General features: G+C 45.4%; 1 protein-coding gene across 2 annotated transcripts in view; it reads left to right on the plus strand.

The window, feature by feature from the left end:
* Positions 1–424: 424 nt before the first annotated feature.
* CLCN1 (chloride voltage-gated channel 1) overlaps positions 425–27,896 on the plus strand; it is a 148,891-nt gene continuing 121,419 nt past the window's right edge. Inside the window, exon 1 of one of the 2 annotated variants that reach the window (XM_040361671.1) lies at positions 425–488. In XM_040361671.1, the coding sequence (XP_040217605.1) occupies positions 456–488 (33 nt within the window). In that variant the 5' untranslated portion in view covers positions 425–455. Of the gene's footprint in view, positions 489–20,541; positions 21,121–27,896 lie in introns of those variants that run through there. The other variant, XM_040361670.1, reaches the window with a different exon arrangement.

Below are 27,896 nucleotides of genomic sequence, written 5' to 3' on the forward strand. Positions count from 1 at the left end.
TGGGAAAACCCACTCTGGCGCAGTTGTCTGTGCAGAACGTTTTTCAGCCATGGCAGCCAGTATAAGGCATGTGATGGACTCTGTGATTGAATCAATATACAGTGTTCTATACTGTACAATGTAATCACTGCTAATAAATAGCCATGTGAGATTCGGCAATTGGGAAGACATGGACTCATGTAAATAAACACTACGGGAATAATATGAGAGACACATCAAGGTTGCAGGTAAAATGAGGCCATAAATCAAGTAAAGGTCATGCAGCAATTCCTGGGAGAAAGGGGAACTTTTTTTTTTAACCCTGTCTGGGAGCGGTCATTTACTATATGGTAGACGCAGGGTGGGGGGAGCTACAGGTAAGTGACAAGGTGACACTACCTGCATATAAAGAGAGCTGTCAGTAAAATTAAGTAAGTTTCACTCTGTGACAGAGCGGGTGCTGATAATCTGAAGAAATGTCCATGAAAGCTTTGCTGCCGCAGGTCTGGGTGAGTCCAGCTGGGAGATACTACAATGGCTGTCGCAAAATATTGAAAGATCTGATATTCATCTAATACTATCAGGGAGAACATATTCCTTCCTTACTTCCTTTTCTTCTCATCATCTGTTTTTTCCTTTTAATTATTATTTGATTTTCTTTTTTTTTCCTTTTTAGTATTTTTTTCTTTCCTTTTTTTCTTTCCTTTTTTTACAATGAATTTTTTCTTATATTCTGTTCTATTCTTCAGACTTTTTCTTCTCTCCTTTGCTTTTCACTTCACTTTCCCCACTTTTTTCTCTCCTATCTCCCCTGTTCCCATCTCTTCCTCTCTCCTGCCTACGTCCCCTCTCATCTTCTCTTTTTCCACTCCTGGCTTCTTATCCAGTCTCCTCTCTTCTAACCACCTTTCCTCTTCTCTGCCCCTCTCCTGCCTTCTCATCCCTTCTCTTCTCATCCCCTCTCTTCTCAACCCCTCTCCTTTTCTCTGACCCTTTCCTGTCTTCTCATCCCCTCTACTCTTCTCTGCCCCTCTCTTGCCTTCTCCTCTTCTCTCCTCTCTTCGCATTCCCCTCTCTTCCCATCCCCTCTCTTCCCATCCCCTCTATTCTCAACCCTTCTCCTTTTCTCTGACCCTCTCCTGTCTTCTCATCCCCTCCCTTCTTCTCTGCCCCTCTCCTGCCTTCCCATCCTCTTGCCTCTTCTCTTTTCCCTCTCCTGTCTTCTTATCCTCTCTCCTCCTTGCTCTTCCCTCTCCTGCCTATTCTCCTCCTTACACTACTTTTCTCATCCTTTCTTTTCTCAACCCCTCTCATTTTCTCTGACCATCTCCTGTCTTCTCATCCCCTCCCCTCTTCTCTGATCCTCTCCTGCCTTCTCATGTCCTCTCCTCTTCTTTGCCCTCTCCTGCCTTTTCATTCTCTCTCCTCTTCTTTGCCCTCTCCTGCCTTTTCATTTTCTCTCCTTTTTTCTGCCTTCCCACCTCCTCTCTTTTTTCTCTTTTCCCTCTCCTGTCTTCTTATCCTCTCTCCTCCTTGCTCTTCCTTCCTTTTGGTAAATTAATTCACCTAAAATCTGACATAATGTAAAAAGAACTGAATACAAGGTTCCAAAAACTTGGAGTTCATCGTTGAACTGATCATTGACAAAAGCAGGTCAACCCCAAATCCAGGAACTCCTGAATATGAAGAACCGCTGACCACTACTCTGTTCCAAAATCTTTATTGCATGCATGAATCTAATTCATATTTACCAAAACATTTAGGACTTATTCATGCTGACAAGGTCATTGCACATTCCTTCTGCTGATCATGTCGTGAAATATGCGTTAAAGATTGTTTGTACTTCTGTCACAATTTCTATACCAATATGATTTATGATTTCAATGTTTGGGCTCATTAAATGAGGCAATGAGGAAAAGGCGGTGCTAGCAGCTCTTTAAATCTACTACTGAGATCCTGATGTCTACATCTACCCCGTTTTATTTCCTTTTTATTATTTTTTATTCAAAAAGTCACCCACCCAGAGATATCAGGTTGGAGCAAAAATATATTGGTCAATATACAATAATGATCTACTGTATCCTCGAGCAAGAGGGCCTTGAATGTATGCCCCCTGCTAGAGTATTAGCCTGTGTCTTTCTGTCAATATTAATTGATACATTTGAAGACCCGGATTTAAGAAAACGTTGTCTTACCCAAAGTTCAATCTGGTGCCCCAAGCTCTTCCATTGCTATGGAGGTCTATATAAGAAGGTGGAGGAACATGGGATAAAATGGGTACTTTCCTTGGCATATGGAACCCTTTACAAGGGCTGAACGAGGGGGTTCAGGCTGCCTGACATCCACAGAAGGCTACAGAATGTTTATGGAATTGACAATGTCTTGTAATCGGTGACTCTAGTCAATGGTGTAACCTCCATAAACATGGTGTAACCTCTGTAAACATGGTGTAACCTCCGTAAACATGGTGTAAGCTCCGTAAACATGGTGTAACCTCCGTAAACATGGTGTAACCTCCGTAAACATGGTGTAAGCTCCGTAAACATGGTGTAAGCTCCGTAAACATGGTGTAACCTCCGTAAACATAGTGTAACCTCGTAAACATGGTGTAACCTCCGTAAACATGGTGTAACCTCCGTAAACATGTTGTAACCTCTGTAAACATGGTGTAACCTCCGTAAATATTCTGCAGCCTTCTGTGGATGTCGGACAGCTTGCAGCCCTCCTTCGTCAAGAACTCAATGACCGCACATTGCTCCTGCTTAGAATGCCGTATTTACCTTTAATGAATTTGAAGAAAAAGAGTTAGGGGCAGATCAACAAAATAATTACGCCGGCGTATCTATTGAATTTTAAATTTCCTGCGTCGTATCTTTGTTTTGTATCCACAAAACAAGATACGACGGCATCTCAGGTCGATCCGACAGGCGTACGTCTTAGTACGCCGTCGGATCTAAGCTGCAATTTTTCGGCAGCCGCTAGGTGGCGTTTCCATCGAAATCTGCGTCGAGTATGCAAATTAGCTAGTTAAGGTGATTCACGAACGTACGTCCGCCCGGCGCATTTTTTTACGTCGTTTGCGTTCGGCTTTTTCCGGCGTATAGTTAAAGCTGTTGTTATGAGGCGTACTCAATGTTAAGTATGACCGTCCTTCCCGCGTAGAAATTTGAAATTTTTACATCGTTTGCGTAAGTCGTTCGCGAATAGGGATTTGCGTAGAATGACGTCACTGTCGGAAGCATTGGCTTGTTCCGGGTTAATTTCGAGCATTCGCACTGGGATACCCCCACGGACGGTGCATGCGCAGTTAAAAAAAACTTGGTTTACGTCGGGTCACGACGTATTTACATAAAACACGCCCCCATCACAGAGATTTGAATGGCGCACCATTACGCCGCCAAAGATACACTACGCTGCCGTAACTTACGGCGCAAATTCTTTGAGGATTCGAAAAAAAAAATAAGTTACAGCGGCGTAGTGTTTCTTAGATACGCTGCGCCCGTAGTATTATTGCACGCAGGTACGTGGATCTGCCCCTTACTGTAGAACAGTGGCCTTCAAACTGTGGCCCGGTGACCAGATGCCACCGTTTGCTTGCCTTTATACAGCCTTTGAAACACTTTTCCTCCAACTGACACCAATAGTAGGGCACCATTCCTCACACTGACATCATTGTTAAGGGATTATTCCTCCCACTGATGCCAATCATGGAGCACTATTCCTAAGATTGACACCATCGTTGGGGTATTGTTCCTCCCATTAATACCAACAACGCAGCACTATTCCTCCCACCAAATCCAATTGTTTTCTCCCACTGACGCCTGGGCATATTCTACTCCCACTGGCCACTGTTTAACCCGGCTAAAGCATGAAGAACAGTATACTGGCTCTTTGTTTAGAAAGTTTGGAGACCCCTGCTATGGCGGAAGACTTATGCCTTGTACACACGATCGGAATTTTTAATAGAAAAAGTCAGACGCACTTTTTTCATCGGATATTCCGATCGTGTGTAGCCCCATCTGAGTTTTTTCATCGGAAATTCGGATGAATTCCATCGGAGTTTAGATATAGAACATATTCTATTTTTCTTCCATGGAAGTCCGTCGGAATTCCGATCAGCTTTGGCCAGGCAAAAGCCTGATCGTGTGTACGCGGCATTATTCTACCAACGTGTAATTTGAGCAACCTGCTGTATATGTAAAGTAGATAGTGCAGCGCTAGAGGAAAAGTCCAAATAAAGATCATCCAGGTGATTCTCTTATAAGTGACTGACAATATGAGGCATGCAGGTGATATAGCGTGGGTTAGCAGGAGACCTCCACCAATAGTAACAATGGCCGCTCACCTCATTGATAATAAAAAATCGCTTTCCCATAAGGGTCAATCCCAGGCATGTAACAGCATAATCCAAGCAGGAAAGGAATACATCTCAGGTAATATCAGCATGGATGGCAGATCTCAAGTAATATCAGCATGGATAGCAGCCATGGAATCCGATGTAAGAAAAACAAAACATAGTGTTTCTCCGCAATAACCAATATAACATTTAATAGTGAAAATACACTTACATAAAAAGCACTATATCCAGTGCTAGGAATCAAATGCAAACAAAAACGCACAGCGTGGTCCGATAGATGGCAGCGGGTGACGTCACGTACTTCCCTACCGAACGTCACCCGCTGCCATCGTGACGTGACGTCACCCGCTGCCATCTATCGGACCACGCTGTGCGTTTTTGTTTGCATTTGATTCCTAGCACTGGATATAGTGCTTTTTATGTAAGTGTATTTTCACTATTAAATGTTATATTGGTTATTGCGGAGAAACACTATGTTTTGTTTTTCTTACATCGGATTCCATGGCTGCTATCCATGCTGATATTACTTGAGATCTGCCATCCATGCTGATATTACCTGAGATGTATTCCTTTCCTGCTTGGATTATGCTGTTACATGCCTGGGATTGACCCTTATGGGAAAGCGATTTTTTATTATCAATGAGGTGAGCGGCCATTGTTACTATTGGTGGAGGTCTCCTGCTAACCCACGCTATATCACCTGCATGCCTCATATTGTCAGTCACTTATAAGAGAATCACCTGGATGATCTTTATTTGGACTTTTCCTCTAGCGCTGCACTATCTACTTTACATTGACTCTTAAGGAATTTATAAATTGAATCCTAGTGCATAGCTGCTGATTCCGTTTTACCTGTATATTGCGCTGATTTTTTTACTATTTTCATTAACCTGCTGTATATAAGTTAATAAATACATTATGCTCACTTTTGCATTACTTTTGGTACAGCCAAAGCAGTAAGTGAACAGAAAAGTTAAACCAGAAATCCATAAAAAAAAAATATAGCCCCTTTAAAATATAAAATAAAAAAACAGCTTTTGCTAAAATATCTTCATTCTGTACTCATTTTCACTAGTTGTCCTCAGTCTTTCTTCCTTCTAAAAGGCAGCCAGCATCATTCAACCCACTTCCTCTGAGCCCATGGCCCATAGAGAAAAATGAATGGAGTAGAGGCTCTGGGATTTAAGGATTGACCTTTTGGTGCAACAGATTAAAATGGTAGTTTTGTCCGGGTATCTAGATTGAGGGCGGGCCGCCTCTCAATACTAACAGACCCCCCCTGCAGCTTATAAGTGAGGAAAATCAAGTCCAAAGGGCCACACCAGAAATGTGCACGTCCAGATACAGCATTATTCCAAAGTCAGAGGAAGGGTAACCAAGCCAACTATGATGTATGGGAGCAATCTGATGGGGACCCTGATGTAAGAGAAGACTCTGAGGCTCCGTACACACGAGAGGATTATCCGCTGTGACGTGCGCGACGCTGGAAGGTAAAGACTTCCCACGCATGCGTCGAATCATTACGACGCATGCGAGGGAGGTGATCGGACGGATTGATCCGGTGAGTCTGTACAGACCACCGGATCAATCCGCTGGACAGGATTCCAGCGGATAGATTTCTTAGCATGCTAAGAAATGTTTATCCGCTGGAAATCCATCTGCCCAAAAAAAAATCCGCGGATAAATATCCGCTGGGCCGTACACACCACAGGATCTATCCGCTGGAACTGATCCGCGGATAAATACCAGTGGATAGATCCTCTCGTGTGTACGGGGCCTGATGGGAGTCCAGATGTTAGGGAGAATTCTAATGGGGACCCTGATGTATGGGGGAAATCTGATGGGGACCTTGATGTAAGGGAGGACTCTGATAAGAACCCTGATGCAAGGGAGGGCTCTAATGAGGACCCTGATGCAAGGGAGGACCCCGATGCAAGGGAGGACTTTGATAGGGGCTCAGATGTAAGGGGGGACTCTGATGGGGACCCTGATGTAAGGGGGGACTCTGATGGGGACCCTGATGTAAGGGGGGACTCTGATGGGGACCCTGATGTAAGGGGGGACTCTGATGGGGACCCCGATGAGGACCCTAATGTAAGATGGGGACCCTAATGTATGGGGGCAATCTGATGGGGACCCTGGTGTATAGGGGCACTCTGATGGGGACCCTAATGTATAGGGGACCCTGATGTAAAAGGAGACTCTGATGGGGACCCTGATGTAAGGGGGGACTCTGATGGGGACCCCGATGCAAGGGGGGACTCTGATGGGGACCCTGATGAAAGGGAGGACTCTGATGGGTACCCTGATGTATGGGTGCAATCTGATGAGGACCCTAATGTAAGATGGAGACCCTAATGTATGGGGGCAATCTGATGGGGACCCTGGTATATAGGGGCACTCTGATGGGGAACCTAATGTATAGGGGACCCTGATGTAAAAGTAGACTCTGATGGGGACCCTGATGTAGGGGGAGACTCTGATATGAAGTAATAGGGGCTTCTGATGTGATGTGGGGGCTCTGATATAAAGTTATTTCTCATAATGTGTTTGTTCATTAATTTACATTTTTTTTTATCATTTATAAAAGTGATTTTTTTTCTTTGGCCCACAAACATTTGTCCAAAATACTGAAAGGAATGGAGACCCCTGATCTAGTTTAACTGGAGTACCCCTTTAAGCAGATTATTGACACATCTGTGGCTATACTGTATAACATCACATGGAAGAATCTGGCGTGTCTGGCAGGAAGCCAGGAAGATGACTTGATGCGTTAACATTAATTAAAATTTAATTACAGGTTAATCATTGCGTGGTAATTGATTACAAAGGGTAGGATCGTCAGGAGTTGTAAGTGACGGGCGCCGATTATATCCCATTGATCTTCTTATCCCCAAAAAATTATTGTCACAGAGTTTACTGGAGCCTGAATCTGCTATTTGTTCATTTATTTACTGTATTACAGGCATTAACACATTAGACAATTCTCACATACATCAGTCTCTGAGCCTACAATCTAAGGATCCTATCATACAGACACATACTAGGGCCAATCTAGACAGGAGCCAATTAACCTACCAGCTTGTGTTTGGAGTGTGGGAGGAAACGCATGCAGGCACAGAGAGAACATGCAAACTCCATGCAGATAGGGCCAGATTCTCGTACATCCGCGTAAAATTGTGCGGGCGTAACGTATCTGATTTACGTTACGCCTCCGCAACTTACACGGGCAAATGCTGTATTCTCAAAGCACTTGCTCCGTAAGTTGCGGCGGCGTAGCGTAAATCGGCCGGCATAAGCCCGCCTAATTCAAATTTGGATCAGGGGGGCGTGTTTTATGTAAATGTACTGTGACCCGACGTGATTGACGTTTTTCCCGAACGGCGCATGCGCTGTTCGTGGAATTTCCCAGTGTGCATTGCTCCAAAGTATGCCGCAAGGACGTCATTGGTTTCGACGTGAACGTAAATGACGTCCAGCCCCATTCACGGACGACTTACGCAAACAACGTAACTTTTTCAAATTTCGACGCGGGAAAGACGGCCATACTTAACATTGTTACGCCGCACTTATGCCACCATATAGCAGGGGCAACTATACGCCGGGAAAAGCCGGTGTAACTTTACTGCGTCGGCCGGGCGTTCGTTTGGAAATTCGCGTATCTAGCTAATTTGCATACTCAACGCGGAATTCGACGGAAGCGCCACCTAGCAGCCAGCGTAAATATGCAGTTACGATCCGACGGTGTAACACAGTTATGCCAGTTGGATCTACGGGAAATCTATGCGTAACTGATTCTAAGAATCAGGCGCATAGATACGACCGCGCAACGCAGAGATACGACGGCGTATCTGGAGATACGCCGTCGTATCTCTTTTGAGAATCTGGGCCATAGTGTCCAGACTGGGATTCAAACAGGGGACCCCAGTGCTGCAAGGCAGAAGTGCTAACCACCGAGCCCAGTGTTATTTAAATAATCATCTGAAATTTTATGAAAATTACGATTGAGCGTCAATCTCTGCCAATTCTTTGCCTCTGGTTCAATGCCCAACTAGCACAATTCTTCTCTAGACAATTCAAGACCGCAATACGTATACATTGCATCAGAAATCCTAAACAGGGAAAAAGTTCAGCCTTGAGCCACAAACCCCATTGAAGTCTATGGGACCCAAACATAAAGACACAATTATGGAATGGGGTCCTGATTACTGCCATAAGGGAAATGTATCAATGCAAATTTTTTTTTTAAAGGAGCAGTGATTTTAATGATGCTAAAAGTGAAACAATAAAAATGAAAAATTCCCTTAAGGCCTCGTACACACGATAGGTTAATCAGAGCACAGTGGTGGACTGACAACTCATGGGGCCCCCGGGCAATAGAAGATTATGGGGCCCCTGGGCTTACAGATGGCCACCACGCCAAGAGGCAGTGCAGAGGCAGGGCAGCTAAAATCTCAGGATTTTCACATCAAAAGCATGTCGGTTTTGGACATATCAAGGACAGATGTAAAAAAAAACACAGGTTTTTACATACTGTCCCTGGTTTTATTGAGTCTGGCAACCTTGATGGGGCCCCCTAGTGGCATGGGGCCCTCGGGCAGTGACCGATAGTGCCAATGGTCAGTCCGCCCCTGCCAGAGGACAACGGTCTAATGGACCGTTTTCATCGGTCAAAACCGATCGTGTGTGGGCCCCATAGGTTTTTTAACCATCGGTTAAAAAAAAGCCAACTTGCTTTAAATTTAACCGATGGATACCTAACCGATAGGTCAAAACCGATCGTTAGTAGGCACAACCATCAGTTAAAAATCCACGCATGCTCAGAATCAAGTCGACGCATGCTTGGAAGCATTGAACTTCATTTTTTTCAGCACGTTGTTGTGTTTTAAGTCACCGCGTTCTGACACGATCGGTTATTTAACCTATGGTGTGTAGGCGCGACTGACCATCAGTCAGCTTCATCGGTTAACCTATGACAACGTTCCTTCAGACCGTTCTCATCGGATGGACTGATCGTGTGTACGAGGCTTAACAGTGCTTGAGGGGGTTCTCTTAGTCTGCCTGTAAAGTGGCAAATCTGTACCATGTATTAAACCTGCTGCAGCAAAACTGAAAATTATAAAGAAAAATTTAAATGTGCTTTGCCGCTGCAAGCTATTGCCAGCATCCAGCAATACAAGAAAATAAAAATAAAATGGGAAAAAAAAGCCCCCCCCCCCCCCCCCCCCCCCAGTACATACCAGGCCCTGGTATGGAAGATGGGAGACTGGAGATGTTTTTTACGCCGGCTTACCCTGAGAAACAATCTGACAGTGCGGTCGGCTAGTCCCAGAGGTGATCTCCTCTATGGCCTTGGAGGACTGGAGCGACATCATGACGTCACTTCCGGTCCTTGCTAGAAGTAAACAATTGATTTTTTTATAATTTTTCTAAAGCAAAAGATAAAAATGTTTTAATATATTTTTTTTGCTTTTAAAGGTAAAGGAGAGTTATGGGGTCTTTTTGAGGACCTGTCATCCATATTTCTATTTAAAGGGATGTTTACATTCTTTGTAATAGGAATAAAAGTGCTAAAAAAAAAAATGAAAGGGACAGTTTAAAAAAAAGTAAAATAAATAATAATAAAAAAATTAAAGCGCCCCATCCCTCCGTGCTCACGCATACGTAAGTCGTGCGCGCATATGTAAACGGTATGCGCATCACACATGTTAGTTATCACTTTGAACGTTATAGAGAGCAATAATTTTAGCGCCTGACCTCCTCTGTAACTCTAATCAGATTAAAGCTGACCTCACAAATGCGATTCTGGAAGAATGGCCAAACATTCCCATAGACACACTCCTAAACCTTGTGGACAGCCCTCCCAGAAGAGGTGAAGCTGTTATAGCTGCAATGGGTGGGCCACCTCAGTATTGAACCCAGTGGCCTAAAACTGGGATGCCATTAAAGTTCACGTGCTTGTAAAGGTAGACGTCCCAATACTTTTTGGTAATTGTGGGCTAGATTCAGATAGCGCGCTGTAACTTTGTGCGGGCGTAGCGTATCTGAGATACGCTATGCCGCCGTAACTTAGTGAGGCAGGTTCTGTATTCACAAAGAACCTGCGCCCTAAGTTACGGTGGCGTAGCGTAAATCTGCCAGCGTAAGCGCGCCAAATTCAAATTGTGAGGAGGTGGGCGTGTTTTATGCAAATAAAACATGACCCCACGTAAATGACGTCTCTAACGAACGGCGCATGCGCCGTCCGTGATTGTCTCCCAGTGCGCATGCTCCTAATCACGTCGCAAATAGTCAATGCTTTCGACGTGAACGTAATTTACGCTAAGCCCTATTCGCGAATGACTTACGCAAACGACGTAAACAACGTAAAATTCGACGCTGTCCCGACGTCCATACTTAACATTGGCTATGCCTCATATAGCAGGAGTAACGTTACGCCGGAAAAAGCCTTACGCAAACGACGTAAAAAAATCCGCCGGGCGCACGTACGTTTCTGAATCTGCGTATCCAGCTCATTTGCATATTCTACGCTGAAATCAACGGAAGCGCCACCTAGCGGCCAGCATAAATATGCACCCTAAGATACGACGGCGTAGGAGTCTCCTACGCCGCTTGTATGTTAGCCTAATTTAGGCGTATCTGGTTTCCAGAATACGCTTAAATTTACGACGGCGTAGATTCAGAGTTACGACGCCCGTATCTACTGATACGCCGGCGTAACTCTCTCTGAATCTAGCCCATAGTGTGTGTATATATATATATATATATATAGAGATTAAGCAAATTAGACAGCTTCCCTGTACCCAGCTTGTTTGTAATCTCCCTGGGCACACAAGTTGATATCTAACTTTTACTGATAGCCATAAAAATGATGAATAATGTTTCCATGTTATATGGACTCTCTCTTCCTCTGCCACTCACCTGTGTTCATTACTTTGAACTATTATTGATATAAGTGTATCACACCCCAGCTTTTAGGTGCCGCAGTTTAAGTCTCAGTTCACACCGCTGTAACCTCATTGCCATGCGATTTCCATTGCGACTCGCTTTCGAAGTTTATACAATATTAGAGTAAGTCACACTGAAGTTGCACCAAAGTAATGCGGGTACCTTTTTAGCCACTTCAGATCCGCGCTATAGCCAAATGACGGCTACAGCGCGGATCTGCTTTGCCGAGAGGCCATCAATAGACGTCCTCCCATTTACACGCTCCCTGTGCGACACTGAAACTTGGGTTATCGCAGATCCCATCCCTGCCCCATACCATGTGATCAGTGTGAGGAGAAAAAAAAGCAGATCACCGGCTTATGTGCAAGGGACATCGGTCCTGAAGAGGACGAGGCACATCTGCCTCATCTGTGCCCACCTTTACTGCCTGCCAGTGCCACCGGCTAGTGCCCACAAGTGCCACCTATCAATGCCCACAAGTGCCACCTATCAATGCCCACCAGTGGTGCCAATCAGTGCCATATAGCAGTGCTGCCTATCAGTGTAACCTACCAGCGCTGATCAGTGCCCATCGTTGCCACCCATCAGTGCCCATCACTGCCACCCATCAGTGCCAATCACTGCCACCTATCAGTGCTATCTATTAGTGCCATTTCTCAGTGCCCACAAGTGCCACCTGCTAGTGCCCACAAGTGCCACCTATCAATGCCCACGAGTGCCAACTATCAATGCACACCAGTGGTGCCAATCAGTGCCACATAGCAGTGTGCCTATCAGTGTAACCTAACAGTGCTGATCAGTGCCCATCATTGCCACCCATCAGTGCCCATCACTGCCACCCATCAGTGTCAATCACTGCCACCTATCAGTGCCAATCACTGCAACCTATCAGTGCTATCTATTAGTGCCATTTCTCAGTGCCCACCAGTACCACCTATCAATGCCCTTCAGTGCCACCTCTCAGTGCTAACTCTCAGTGATGCCTTATCGGTGCCCATCAATGCAGCCCATCGGTGCCCATCAGTGCAGCCTCATCAGCTTACATGAATGAAGAATACAAATTACCTGTTTGCAAAATGTTATAAAATATATATTAAAAAAAGTTTTTCTTTTTCATCCATGCAGCTGGCGCACCCCTATTGGCCTGAATGAGACTGCATGCACAGGAAACACCTCACAGGGGTGTACACTGTAGTTTAAACAAGGCCTCACAGTTAAAATTCTGACACATTGGCCCAGATTCAGAAAGATGAGCGCATCTTTCTGCGGGCGTAACGTATCTCAGATACGTTACGCCGCTGTAACTTTGGGCGCAAGTTCTGTATCCAGAAAGAACTTGCGCCCTTAGTTACAGCGGCGTAATGTATGTGTGGCAGCGTAAGCCCGCCTAATTCAAATGGGGATGTTGGGGGCGTGTTTTATTTAAATTTAACTTGACCCCGCGTTTTTGACGTTTTTTTTAATGGCGCATGCGCGGTCAGTAAAATATCCCAGTGTGCATTGCTCCAAAGTACGGCGCAAGGACGTATTGGATTCAACGTGAACGTAAATGATGTACAGCCCTATTCGCGAACGACTTACGCAAACGACTTAAATTTTTCAAAACTCGGCGCGGGAACGACGGCCATACTTAACATTAGCTACGCCTCATATAGCAGGGGTAACTATACGCCGAAAAAAGCCTAACGTAAACAACGTAAAAAAATGCGCCAGGCGTGGCGTACGTTTCTGAATCGGCGTAAATACCAAATTAGCATATTCCTCGCGTAACTATACGGAAGCGCCACCTAGCGGCCAGCGTAAATATGCAGCCTAAGATACGACGGTGTAAGACACTTACGCCGGTCGGATCTTAGGGAAATCTATGCGTAACTGATTCTCTGAATCAGGCGCATAGATACGACCGGCCGGACTCAGAGATACGACGGCGTATCTTATTTCTGAATCTAGCCCATTGATGTCATTTCTAGCAAATCTTTGCATGAAAACAGGAATTCTTGGTTCGCCTATATGTATACAGTATATTGGAATACATGCTCAAGCTTCCAATTACACTATATTACCAAAAGTATTGGGACACCTGCCTTTACATGCGCATGAACTTTAATGGCATCCCGGTCTTATTCCGTATGGACCTTGGCTTGTGCACTGGTCCAAATTATTTGGTGGAGGGGGGATTATAGTGGGCTGTGTTTCAGGGGTTGGGCTTGGCCCCCTAAGGGAACTCTTATGCCGCGTACACACAAGAAAACTGTGGATTTTTTTCAGGCGGAATTTTGGCTCAAACTTGTGTTGCATACACCGTCACACAAAATTCAGTGACATACAACACTAAAACGAGCCGAGAAAAATGAAGTTCAATGATTCCGAGCATGCATGTTTTGTTGCGCGTCGGAGTTGCATACAGACGATTGGAATTTCCAACAAGAACTCTTTCTGCTGGAAAATTTGAAAACCAGCTCTCAAATTTTTGCTGTCGGAAAAAGTCCGATGGGGCCTACACACGGTCGGAATTTCTGACCAAAAGCTCACATCAGACTTTTCTTGTCGGAAATTCCGATCGTGTATACGCGGGATTAAGGCCTCAGCATACCAAGACATTTTGGATAATTTATTGCTCCCAACTTTGTGGGAACAGTTTGGGGATGGCCCCTTCCTGTTCCAACATGACTTCTCACCAGTGCACAAAGCAAGGTCCATAAAGAAATGGATGAGTGAGTTTGGGATAAAGGAACTTGACTGGCCTGCACAGAGTCCTGACCTTAACCTGATAGAACACCTTTGGGATGAATTAGAGCTAAGACCTTCTTGTCCAACATCAGTGCCTGACCTCACAAATGCACTTCTGGAAGAATGGTGAAACATTCCCATACACACACTCCTAAACTTTGTGGACAGCCTTCCCAGAAGAGTTGAAGCTGTTATAGCTGCAAAGGGTGGGCCAACTCAATATTGAACCCTACAGACTAAGACACCATTAAAGTTCATGTGTGTGTAAAGGCAGGCGTCCCAATACTTTTGGTAATATAGGCCCAGATTCTCGTAGGAGTTACACCGGCGTATCTCCAGATACGCCGTCGTATCTCTAAGTGTGAGGCGTCGTATCTATGCGCCTGATTCTTAGAATCAGTTACGCATTGATTTGTCTTAGATCCGACCGGCGTAAGTCTCTTACGCCGTTGTATCTAAGTTGCATATTTACGCTGGCCGCTAGGTGGTGCTTCCATAGATTTACGCGTCGAATATGGTAATGAGCTAGATCCACCAATTCTCAAATGTACGTGCGCATTTTTTTTACGTCGTTTACGTAAGGCTTTTTTTGGGCGTAAAGTTACCCCTGCTCTATGAGGCGTACATGAGGCGACTTTCACGTTTTACGTCGTTTGCGTAAGTCGTCCGTGAATGGGGCTGGATGTAAGTTACGTTCACGTCGACTAGGCATTGAGCGGGCGTAATTTAATTTGAAAATTCGACGTGATACTGAGCATGCGCGCGCATGCGCCGTTCGATATAAGCGTCATTTACGTGGGGTCACATATCATTTACATACAACACGCCCCCTACCAGCCTAGTTTGAATTAGGCGGGCTTACGCCGTATCAGATACACTACGCCGCCGTAACTTAGAGCGGAAGATGTTTCTGAATACGGGACCTGCCGCTCTAAGTTACGGCGGCGTAGTATATGTCAGATACGCTACGCCCGCCAAAAGATAGGCGTTTTCTAGAGAATCTGGGCCATAGTATGTCAAAGTGATCCCTTCTGTGCGCAGTCCCTACTCTACCACGCAAAATGCCAAATACTTACCTGCTCAATAGAATACATTTATTTTCCTTTTGAACTCTTCTAGATCTTCCTTCCAGTATAAATCCTTATTGTATGAATATATTCATGTTATGGTTACATTTGATGTAGATTTGTATATTGCTATATAATGTATATGGATGGGGAGTCGGCCAATTAAATGGCTGCATTGTACCCAGTGGTGTGAGCCGGCCTTGTATGTAATCTCCCTGGGCACACAACTTGATATCTCTACCTTTTATTATTGCCCATAAAAATGATGAATTCTGTTTCCAGGATTTATGGACTCTCTTCCTCTGTGTTCATTACTTTGAAATATCATTGATATAAACATATCACATTGCAGCTTCCAGGAGTCACAGGTAAAAGGGAATCTACAGTATTTCCCATCATGTAAGAGAGATCAGATTGATAGTAGATCCTAAATCAATTCTTCAATTGTGTATCAATGTATACAGTTTTTGGAACTTACACTCACCGGACACTTTATTAGGTACACCTGTTCAATTGCTTGGTAAAACAAATTGCTAATCAGCCGAACACATGGCTGCAACTCAATGCATTTAGGCATCTAGACGTGGTGAAGACGACTTGCTGAAGTTCAAACAGAGCATCAAAATGGGGAAGAAAGGGGATTTAAGTGACTTTGAAGATGGCATGGCTGTTGGTGCCCGACGGGTTGGTCTGAGTATTTTAAAAACTGCTGATCTACTGAGATTTTCACGCACAACCATCTCTAGGGTTTACAGAGAATGGTCAGAAAAAGAGAAAATATCCAGTGAGCGGCAGTTGTGTGGAAGAAAATTCCTTGTTGATGTCAGAGGTCAGAGGAGAATGGGCAGACTGGTTCCAGATGATAGAAGGGCAACAGTAACTGGCTCTGATAGACACTTCCAAAAAACCAACAAACTGCTGTTATTCAGATGGCTGGCACTCACCAGGCAGCTGGCATCTGAATAGTGGGCGGCATAGTGGGTAGTGCAATGCATGAATCTATGTATTGTAGACTTGAGTGACGGCGCAGGGGAGAGAGGGGGCGGCGTTTCTGCGCCCACTATGGACGCACTGCCCTATCAAGTGTTTTTTTTCTGCCAAAACACTGCTGCTCTTGGATGCGCTGGCAATGGGGGGGTTTCTGCCTCTAAATGCCCCTCTACATTAGCCTATGTGTCCATGCACACATTCCACATAGGCCAGGGGTACCAAACTCAATTTCATTGTGGGCCGCATCAGCATTATGATTGCCCTCAAAAGGGCCGGTTGTATCTGTAAGATTAGATGTCCAGCGCATCTCCTCCCCTTACATTTAGGGTGACCACATGTCCCGGATTGCCCGGGACAGTCCCGCATTTTGCAGGTCTGTCCCAGGCACATTCATTCCAGGACAATGCTGAGGCCACCACCCCCCCCCCCACCCCCGGGCCAATTAGATGCCCCCAAAAAGGGCGCCACATCACCGCTTTACTCACTGACAGTACTTGTCCTGGCCGGGAATGCCTGGAGGAGCACAATCCCGCCCCCTGCTTGTGATTGGAGAAATCATAAATCCCGCCTCTTGTGTCCAATCACTGTGCTGTGATTCGTTACAGCACAAGCTGATTTTTGGAAAGGGAGGGTGTCCCTGAATGGTAGTTTGGAAATGTGGTCACCCTACTTATATTAGATGTCAAGAGCCACCCCACCATCAGAAGTTGAGTCCCCCACTCTACCTTACATCAGTGTTCCCCCCTTTCCTTATGCTTCTGCTGGGAAGAAGCTGGATGCATTGATGGTCCGAGCACCAGACAGATACGTATCACGAAATGCGCATGCGCCGTGACGTGGACGCATTCCCCTGCGCATGCTCACAACCACGTCGGAACAACTGCCTAAACTACGCTGGATCACTTCGTACGGCGTGAACGTAACCTACGCCCAGCCAGACACACGTCCAACGTAAAATACGCCGGCTTGTGTTCCCTGGTGCAGACCTTTGCATGTCTGCTGCTGGGTTGCGCCTCCTTTATGGGGAATAACTTTACACCGGACGTACAACTTACGTGCACCTCGCGTAGCCTACGTCGGGCGCACGCAGGTTCGTGAATCGCCGTATTTCCCTCATTTACATGTTTGAATGGCTAATCAATGGGAGCGCCACCATGCACCCAGCCTAAATGTGCGCCCACCCTACTCCGGCATAAGCAAGATACGTCGGCGGGGTGTAGCCTGGCTTTAGGCGCATATCTGTTTGTGGGTCTGGCGCAGAGATACGACGGCGCGCATTTGCACTTACGTTGGCGTAACTTGTTATACGTCGGCGTAAGTGTTTTGTGAATCCGGGCCTATGGGTCTGGAGGAGGACGAGAGGAGGGCTGGAGCTCTCCTGCAACTGCAGAAGAGGTGCGAGGGCCACATGAAATGGTCTGGAGAGCCGGATTCGACCCACAGCCTTGTGTTTAACACCTGTGACATAGGCGTTTAGAGGCAGAACCCCCCCCCCCCCACTGCCAGCGCATCCAGGCGCCTAAACGCGTGTAAGCACATATTAATATTAGGTGCGTTTAGCGCTTGAGCGTTAATTGATTTGAGTGGCCAGAATAAATTATTATTATGGCCAATTTAATTAACCTCCAAAACACTTTGGGCCAGATTCACAGAAGAAGTACGCCGGCGTATCTACTGATACACCGGTGTACTTTCAAATTTGCCGCGTCGTATCTTTAGTTTGAATCCTCAAACCAAGATACGACGGCTTCTGGCTTCGATCCGACAGGCGTACGGCTTCGTACACCTTCGGATCGTAGGTGCAATACTTCGACGCCCGCTGGGTGGAGTTTGCGTCGTTTTCCGCGTCGGGTATGCTAATTAGCTTTTTCCGTCGATCCACGAAGGTACGCGCGGCCGTCGCATTCTCTTACGTTGTCGCTAGCCGGCTTTTCCTGGCGTATAGTTAAAGCTGCTGTTTCGTGGCATATAGATAGACTTGCCATGTTAAAGTATGGCCGTCGTTCCCGCGTCAAATTTTGAATTTTTTTTTTTGCGCAAGTAGTCCGTGAATAGGAAAGGACGTAACCCACGTCGAAGTTCAAAAAATGACGTCGGTGCGACGTCATTTCGCGCAAAGCACGGCGGGAAATTTCAAAACGAGGCATGCGCATTTCAATCGGCGCAGGGACGCGCTTCATTTAAATGAATCACGCCCCCTACCCGCCCAATTTGAAATACGCGCCGAGAAATACACTACGCCGCCGTAACTTACGGCGCAAAATCTTCCTGGATTCAAAATTCCGAGGTAAGATACGACGGGGTAGCGTATCTCTGATACGCTGCGCCTGGGCAATTCTCTGTGAATCTGGCCCTTTACGCGCGTTTTTAAGCTTCAAACGTTTTTTCAACAAAATGCAGCTGGCAGGAAGAAAGGCGTCTAGGAGAGATGCCCAAACTTCCAGTGTGCATGAGGCCTAAGAAACAATTTAATGAACAGATACTCACATGGACATTAGGCAGTGTATGTGTATGCATTATTATTGGAGAATAAGGATATCATTTAGTAACACTTTAAGGCAGTTTTTCTCAACTAGAGTGCCTCCTGAGATTCCGAGGGGTTCCTTGAGCAGTACAAAATTTGTCTCCCATCTACAATGACCACCTATGTACATGTGAAAATCTTACACTGGCATATAATGTAAGGAGTCGCTTCTTCTCTGACCACCACTACAATTATTATGGCTGGTGTTATTATTATTATTTATTTTCTGATTAAATATTTATTTTCTGATTATTAATTATTATTATTATTGTTGTTGTTCTTCTTCTTTTATTTTATGATTTATTTTTTTATGATTACCGCAGCTGACCCGGCGTATAAGACGACCCCTGTTTTTTGTGTAAAAGGTAGTCTTATAGGCCACCAAATACAGTATTTTTAATATTACGATTAATTTCTTATTATTTTTCTTATTTATTTTATAATTATTAATTGTTGTTGTTATTGCTATTTTTTTTTTTATTATTTTATTTTATGATTATGACTGTCTTAAATTGCACGGGAATCATGTAGAATTATACACTTTGGCCCGGATTCACGTAGAACCGCGTATCTTTGTGCGGGCGTAACGTATCCTATTTACGTTACGCCTCCGCAACTTTGACAGGCAAGTGCCGTATTCTCAAACCAAAGTTGCGGCGGCGTAGCGTAAATAGGCCGGCGTAAGCCCGCCTAATTCAAATGTGGTAGATGTGGGCGTGTGTTATGTAAATTTTATGTGACCCCACGTAATTGACGCTTTTTACGAACAGAGCATGCACCGTCCGTGAAAGTATGCCAGTGCACATGCTCCAAATTAACCCGCAAGAAGCCAATGCTTTCGACGTGAACGTAAATGACGCCCAGCCCTATTCGCGAACGACTTACGCAAACGACGTAAAATTTTCAAAATTTGACGCGGCAACGACGTCCATACTTAACATTGGTATGCCTCATGTACGCCTCATGTACGCCTCATATAGCAGGGGTAACTTTACGCCGGGAAAAGCCTAACGTAAACGGCGTATCTGTACTGCGTCGGCCGGGCGTACGTTCGTGAATTTGCGTATCTAGCTGATTTACATATTTCTAGGCGTAAATTAGCGTACACGCCCCTAGCGGCCAGCGTAAATATGCAGTTAAGATCCGACGGCGTAAGAGACTTACGCTGGTCGGATCTAATACAAATCTATGCGTAACTGATTCTAAGAATTAGGCGCATAGATACGACGGCTCAGACTCAGAGTTACGACGGCGTATCTGGACATACGCCGGCGTAACTCGTACGAGAATCCGGGCCTTTCTTTATTTCTTTCTACAATTTAGCAATCATGCTTATGCCCGTGAGTTGTAGATATAATCATTTTTAGCAGGGGTTCCCTGAAACCTAAAATGATTTCAAGGATTTTCCCAGAAGAATAAAAAAAATGAAGAAGGCTGCTTTGAGTTTGCATACCTGTGCACAAAATTAGATACATACGACTTATGCATTTGTTCTGCCCAGGACTTTATTAGAATCAGTTTTGGGCTACAGTATATACTTCTAATAAATGCAAAATTTGGGAAAAAAGGACAGGACATGAACTGTGTATTAGGAAACTTGCTACTACGGTAACTTAATATTTTTTTATATTATTTTATTAATTTTAATATCTTCTACTCTAAGAAGTTTTTTAAACCCTTACAAATTTATTTTTAATTCTTTTTATTTTTATTGGATAAACTGCATAGTACTTGTCCGACGGCCTTTTCATGTTGGTGGTGATATCTGCAGCAACGATTCCCCTTTCCTTCCACGCTGTCCCCTGCACTACCTCTCTCCTTCCTTACACGTTCCCCTGTGACTGTCATTTTGGCCATCTCACTGTTATTTAATATCTCAGGTTTTGCAACTGGTCACGTGACGCGCTATATATATCTATATATCTATATACCTGTGCTTGCACGGTAACCCAGCTCCCTCTCCACAAGACCCTCCAAGAGACACAGACCTGACATGTTGCAGTGATCGCAGAGGCCATAAAAATGCAGTAAGATACAAGAAGAGACGGAGGTGACACGCTGAGAGGACACAGGGAGACGCTTGGAAGACGCTTGGAAACAACTTGTGAAGGGCAAAAGACTTTTAATGAAGGTCTCTGGACTGGCAGAGGAAGGAAAGATACAACCCATGAGAAAGAAGCAGCCACAAGCTTGTGGTGAGCCAACAGGACTCGTTGTAAGATAGCCTGGTGGGTCAACTGTTGGCATGGTGGATAGACAAATGCGGGCAAGAGACAGTCAATGAGAGACAGACGGTGGGAGACAGGTGAACTTGCTCTGAGTGAACGTCCAGGGCCTGAGGGAAGATGCAGGCCATGGAGGCACCTACGGAGTCCCAGAACAATGGCGCCAAGTCAGGCTGGTGGGGAAATGAACTTCAGTACCAATATATAAAAATCCGGGACTCTTCTACCTACGGGATACCAAGCCAGAGTTCTCCTCCGATACAGGAGGCGGCTGGGGAACAGACGTCAGCTCAAGCCAAGGTACAGGGGTGGCAGTTCACGGGTTGGCCTGAGCAGGCAGTTCTGGCATTTGCTAACACTGCTGGTATAGATGAGGGATTTATGCCGCGTACACACGATCAATTAAACCGATGAGAATGGCCTGATGGACCGCTTTCATCGGTCAAAACCGATCGTGTGGGGGCGCCATCGGTTATTTAACCATTGGTTAAAAAAAGCCAACTTGTTTTAAATTTAACCAATGGATTCCTAACCGATAGTAGGCACAACCATCAGTTAAAAATCCACGCATGCTCAGAATCAAGTCGACGCATGCTTGGAAGCATTGAACTTCGTTTTTTCACCACGTCATTGTGTTTTACGTCACCGCGTTCTCACACGATCGTTTTTTTAACCGATGGCGTGTAGGCGCGACGGACCATCAGTCAGCTTCATCGGTCAACCGATGAAAACGGTCCATCGGTCCGTTCTCATCGGATGGACTGATCGTGTGTACGTGCCATTACGGGGTTGATGTGACCTCCTGGAGGCAGATTTATTAGTATTGCTTTGATAAAACCACAAAGGTCCCTGCAGCCATAGCTGCTATTATTGTGGGATTAGATATGGGGCACCACAAAACAATTTTATCTTGAAAAATATAAGACAGTAGATTAAAAAATATATTGCACATAAGAAAAAATGCCTCCTCCTTCAACTTGCACTTAACCTTTAAAGAAGAACTTTAGTCCCATTAATGCTGGCCCTACACCCCCCCCCCCCCCCCCCCAATTGGTGCCTTTGGAAGACCTCCTGAACAGGCAGAGCCCTTCAAGACATCTACACATGTGCAACGTCATTCTTACCTAGGTGAGAGTACAAAAGTACAAAAGCACCTAAAAAATATGTATATCCAATTGTGGGAGAGGAGGGGGGCTGGAGCCAAGTGCACACATTTTTTTGGGGGGTGAAGGTCTGCTTTAACCTGTAAGACCTAACCCGTATTCTGAAAGCAGCTCTTAAAGTGTACATCTACTCAAAACTTTTTTTCATAGTTTTGGATAGAGTGAGGAATGGTTTTACTGCTGTCGGGAGTTCTGTTTCCCCTTACTTCCTGTCCTGCTGACAACATTATACCAGACAGGAAGTGAGGGAAACTCTCGGGCAGCAACACAGAAGAAATAAAAATGCTTTTATTTTGTAGAGTAGGGGGAAGGATATAACCTCTAGCAGATTTATTTTTGGGTACGGGTCCCTTTTGCAGATTTTCCATCACTTCTTGTCTGATGAAACCATTGTCAACAGAACAGGAAACAAGAGTAGAGCCCTGTACACATGACCGGTTTTCCCGCCAGGAAAACTGTGGGAGAGCTTTTGGATGGGAATCCCGGACGTGTGTATGCTTCCTCTTAGTTTTCCTGACAGGAAAACTGCTGGGAATCCCGGCGGGAAAATAAGAGAACCTGGTCTCTATTTTCCCGCCGGAACTCCCGGCAGTTTTAAACTTGGCAGTTTTCCTATGGGCAAACACTGTATGGGAGCATTTTTCCAGACGGAATACCCGGCCGTGCGTACACAGGCAAACTTACAGAGCAGGTTCTCGGGATTCCCGGCAAACTTTATACCGCTGGGAATCCCGGTAGTGTGTACAGGGCTTAAATCTCTCTAGCAGAGTCCCTGACAGCAGTCAAAACCCATCAGGAATCCTAATCGTTCTCCACTCTATCCAAAAGTAGAATGTTTTTGACTTTACATATAATTTACCCTAATCCCAAGGCTGTACTGAGAGTCTATAGGGGCCACCATTGCTGAGATCTTCTAAAAATGTCAGCTCTCATGTGGATCCAATGGTTTCAATACTTTGAGTCAATGACAGATCAGGAGCCCTGAGTTCACTCTGACTGGCTGCATACCTGTTTAGGTTAGTGACTTAAAATGTATTGAAAATGGAAAGAGCCAGGCAACTATCACGAGTCGGTGAGTTTCGGCAATGTTAAGCCCACGGTAGAAGCTTCTTTGAACACGTCCCTTAACCCAGCTATTCTCAAGCAGGGTTTCCGTGGAACCCCGGGGTTTCTTCAGAATATGCTAGAGGTTCCTTTAGCTGTGGCTAATTGACCTCCCATCTGATGATACGTGCGTAGTTCCAGGGCCAACCCTACTTGACACCATTAAAGAGGAGTTCCAGTCATTTTTGTGTTTATTAAAAGTCATCAGTTACAAAAACAGTAGCTGACTTTTAATAAACAGAGAGTCACCTGTCCCAGGATCCAGCAATATGCTCACCTGAGACATTTCTTTTCTCGGTCTTCTGTCACCGCAAATTCTCAACCCCACCACGCATTGTAAATGGTCTCACAGTCTTCTGGGGCATGTGACGTGTTCCAGAAGACTGCGGGAGGGGTGGAGGAGAACTTCCGCTTGGATCACCCAATTCGAGCCGAAGTTGGAGCAGATACCTGTGAAAACCAGGTACCCGCTCTCCCTCTGCCCCAAAAAAATTCCCCCTTTGGGTGGAGCTCCACTTTAAGCTTTAAGCCAATTTACAAGGCATTTTTCCTATTGCCCCAAGATGACTTGATTTCAGTAGGAGTTCTCAGGGACCCAGGTGTTGTCTAATGGGTTCCTCTGGGGTGGGAATTTTCCCACCCTGAATAGAATACTCTCACACCAATAATACCACCAATTGAAAATCAATACATCCAAAAAAGTGTTCTGAAATTTCCATGCCAAAAAATTGTAAACTTGAAACTATGCAACTGGTGTCCAAAGACTGCAATCCTGCCATGGCATATCATGTAATGAACAACAAGTAGTGTTGTATGTTTTCCTCTGTGCTTATGATATCCACAGTTCTGATTAGCGAAGGATACTGTGAGAATGGGTTGATCAGGGGAAGGAATACAAGTGTCCTTTTTTTGGGACTAGGATGGAATTCTTGATCTCCATGTGAGGCATGGATGGCAAAAGTCTATGTACTTTTAAAAGAGTTCAATGTAGGTAAACTCGCCAAACCACTAGAATACGTTCCAGAAGAGTATTAATGTGTTACCAGTGGCCACAATGTGCCGTATCAATTTTTCCTAAGTGTGACCAAAAGTATCTTTAACCAGATATATTCCACAAAAAAATATATTGGCTTTTAGCACATATAGATTGGCTGTGGTAATTTGTTGGCTTCCAGCCCAGAGAGTGACACCAGTCCTGTTTGTAACCCTAAAATCACTTTGTATCCCTAACACCAGTCCTACCTGTAACATAAGCCTTCATGTAACAGTGGGCCAGATTCAGCAATAGATACGACGGCGGATCTCCTGAGATCCGACGGTCGGAGCTATGCGACTGATTCATAAGTATCAGTTCCGCATAGATCTCCCTTAGTTCCGACTGGTGTAAGTGACTTACACCAGTCGAATCTTAGGCTGTAAACTCCCGCCGGCCGCTAGGTGTCGTCGCTTTTTTTTACCCGTCGCATATGCAAATGAGGAAAACCGCCGATTCACGTTCGTACGCCCGCCCGTCACTCGTTTTCTACGTCGTTTGCGTTCGGGTTTTTCCGGCGGATAGCTACTCCTGCTATATGAGGGGTAGCTAATGTTAAGTATGGCCGACGTTCCCGCGCCGAGTTTTAAATTTTTTACGTCGTTTGCGTAACGCGATCAGGAATCTCGATGGCCGCAATCGACGTACCCGCCGCAAACAATGACGTCCTAGCGACGTCATTTGGAGCATGCGCACTGGACTTTTTCGCGGCGGCGCATGCGCAGTTAAATCGGCGCGGGAACGCGCCTGATTTAAATTGTACACTCCCCCTAGCCGCGGAATTTGCATTCCGCCGGGGGGAGTTACGATCCAACGGTGCAGTTTGCGAGGTAAGTGCTTGCTGAATCATGCACTAGCCTCGCTAAATTGCACCGGCGGAACGTAAAAAACTTAGATCCAGCGGATCTAAAGATCCGCTGATCTACCTGAATCTGCCCCACTGAGACCAACCCTTCTTGTAACAATAACATGCATATAGCCCTTAACACCAACCCTGCCTCAAACACTAACCCATCGTGTATCCCTAGCATCAACCCTTCCTGTAACTTTAACACTAACCCTACATGTAACCCTAACACCAACCCTCCCCTGTAACCCTATTAACCTTTCTTGTAACCCTAACACTAAACTATCCTATAGCCTGAATACCAACCATCCCTATAACCAAAAAAAAAACAACTCACCCTGCCACCAATTCTGCCTGTAACACTAACCCCACCTGTACCATAATACCAACCCATTCTATATCCCTAACACCAACCCTCCATTTAATTGTAACACAAAGCCATTTCTCTACCAAGCCACCCATCAACCCTAATATGAACCCTACCTTTAATTCTACCACAAACCCTGCCTGTAGCCCTTTGACTAACCTTATCTGTAGCCCCAACATCAACCCTGCCAGTAGCCCTTACACTAATGTTACCTGTAACCCTATCATCAACCCTGCCAGTAGCCCCTACACTAATGTTACCTGTAACCCTATCATCAACCCTGCCTGTAGCCCTTTGACTAACCTTATCTGTAGCCCCAACATCAACCCTGCCTGTAGCCCTTGCACTCACCTTACCTGTAGCCCTAACACAAACCATGCCTGTAACTTTAACACAAATCCACCCTGTAGCTCCAACACTAACCCTATTTGTAATTCGAACACTCAATCTCCCTGCAGCAGTGACACTACTCTAAGGCCGAGTACTCACGAGCATACATGTCCGATGAAACCGGTCCGCGGACCGTTTTCATCGGACATGTCTGCCCGGGGACTGCCCGGGGACTTCTGTTCGATGGCTGTACACACCATCGAACAGAGGTCCGCGCGTAAACAATACGCGGGGCGTGTCCGCGGTGTCGCCGCGTCGATGACGCGGTGTCGCCGCGACAATGACGCGGCGACGTGGGCGGCCTGCCTTTAAAATGCTTCCACGCATGCGTCGAAGTCATTCGACGCATGCGAGGGATGGCGGGCGGCAGGACATGTACGGTAGGTCTGTACAGACGACCGTACATGTCCTGGCGGACAGGTTTCCAGCGGACTGTTTTAAAGCAAGTCCAGGAAACAGTTGTCTGCTGGAAACCTGTCCGATCCGCCCGAAAATGGTCCGCTCGGGCCTACACACGGCCAAACATGTCTGCTGAAACTGGTCTGCGGACCAGTTTCAGCAGACATGTTTGGTCGTGAGTACGGGGCCTAATACAAACTATGCCAAAACCTTAACATTAACCCTCCCTGTAACCCTAACTCTAATTACGGTTACCTGGATTGCTAATCAGTGTGATCTTCACATAGATCCACCTATCAAATATTCATGAATAAAAATACAAGGGGTCTTTAAAAAGTTTACACACTTTTATATATATATAACTTAGTTTAAAAAAGTGCAGAAACTTTTTAAAGAACCCTCGTATTAGCAAATTAGCGATCTCCTGATTTCATCAAGGCCAACCTGTGACTCTTGTCTATGTGCCATCATCTTCACTCTCAGTGAAGTCTGCAGTGGCTCCAGTACATGAATACTGTATTGTAGGGTAATGGGGTATAGAAGAATGCTAGTGCATGCTTTATATACCATCCCATGTCCTTGGTTCCATTCTAGCACCACTTATGGGGGTCCAGGAAAACAAACAGAGTAGCACGGTGTCTAGAAATCATAAAGTTAGCACGAAAGATCTATTTATAGCCCCTTGTAGGTTTATGAGATGTTTCCAGGAGGGCAACCAGGGTTCACGGGTAAGAGTGGAAGAGGAGTCAGGAAATGTTATTGGGTGCCTGAAAAGGAGTAGCCAAAGTCGTTACAGAAGAATGATGATCGTAGCACGCTTCGCTACAAATTTTTATATTAACCTATGGTCACTTCCATTAATTGATCCCAACTTGTGTGTAGTACAGTAAAGCCTTCTTAGAACAGAAGGTATTCACATATTTTATTCCATCACAGATATAATTCCTTAATGCCCCATGGCAAGATCCATGTCCAGAGCTGCTTATGTATAGTGCAAATATGGAATCATTTAATCCAAACTGCAAACAGGTGTGTTGACCATCATCAATACAGTGTAGGACAACCATGGTATCTATGTAGCACAGGCCCCAGACTGGGCTGGCTATATTATCCCAGATTCCCTATTGGATGCACGGTAGCCAGGCACACAAGCAGCTTCTTAATATCGTCATCAAGTAACCAGGTGGATAGTGAATTTTTGAGATTTATTGCTCAGAAAACTAGGTATTGGGTAGGCCTTGGGATACTCTAGAACCATTTTAACTTTAACAGAGGACTTTTGGTGATAGCAGTAACTTTTAGATAAGCATCTGGAGCAGAAGATGTGAATGTACAGCTTCAGGGGGATCCCACACTGGAAACAGCCCTGAGACAGCAATTTAGAACAGTCACTCAAAGAAAAGGTAAAGCAGCATCAGTTTCTCTAGGACCTCATACTCTCAGGCCTCTACACACTGTACCCCTGTATACATGGATGACTCCTTCCAGCAGCAGCTGGACACTGATCCATGAGTCTTCAGGCCAGATCCTCGCCAGACTTTCTCTTGACTGTTCTCCACACTTTAGCATTAGCAGTAGGCCTACAGCTCTCCCCGAGCTGGGACCTCGAACAACCTCCTGCAGGTCTCAGCAGCTAGTCCAGGAGGGCAGACAACCCCTCCAGGATCTGGGTCTCTCTCCATCAGGGCAAAGAACCCTTGTGCTATAGACTCCAGACTATTTATGCACACCTCAGCCCCCTGCTGGTCATTCTTTTGTCCAGGGATTGGCTGA

This window comes from Rana temporaria, chromosome 8, assembly GCF_905171775.1.
Source record: "Rana temporaria chromosome 8, aRanTem1.1, whole genome shotgun sequence".
NCBI lineage: Eukaryota > Metazoa > Chordata > Amphibia > Anura > Ranidae > Rana > Rana temporaria.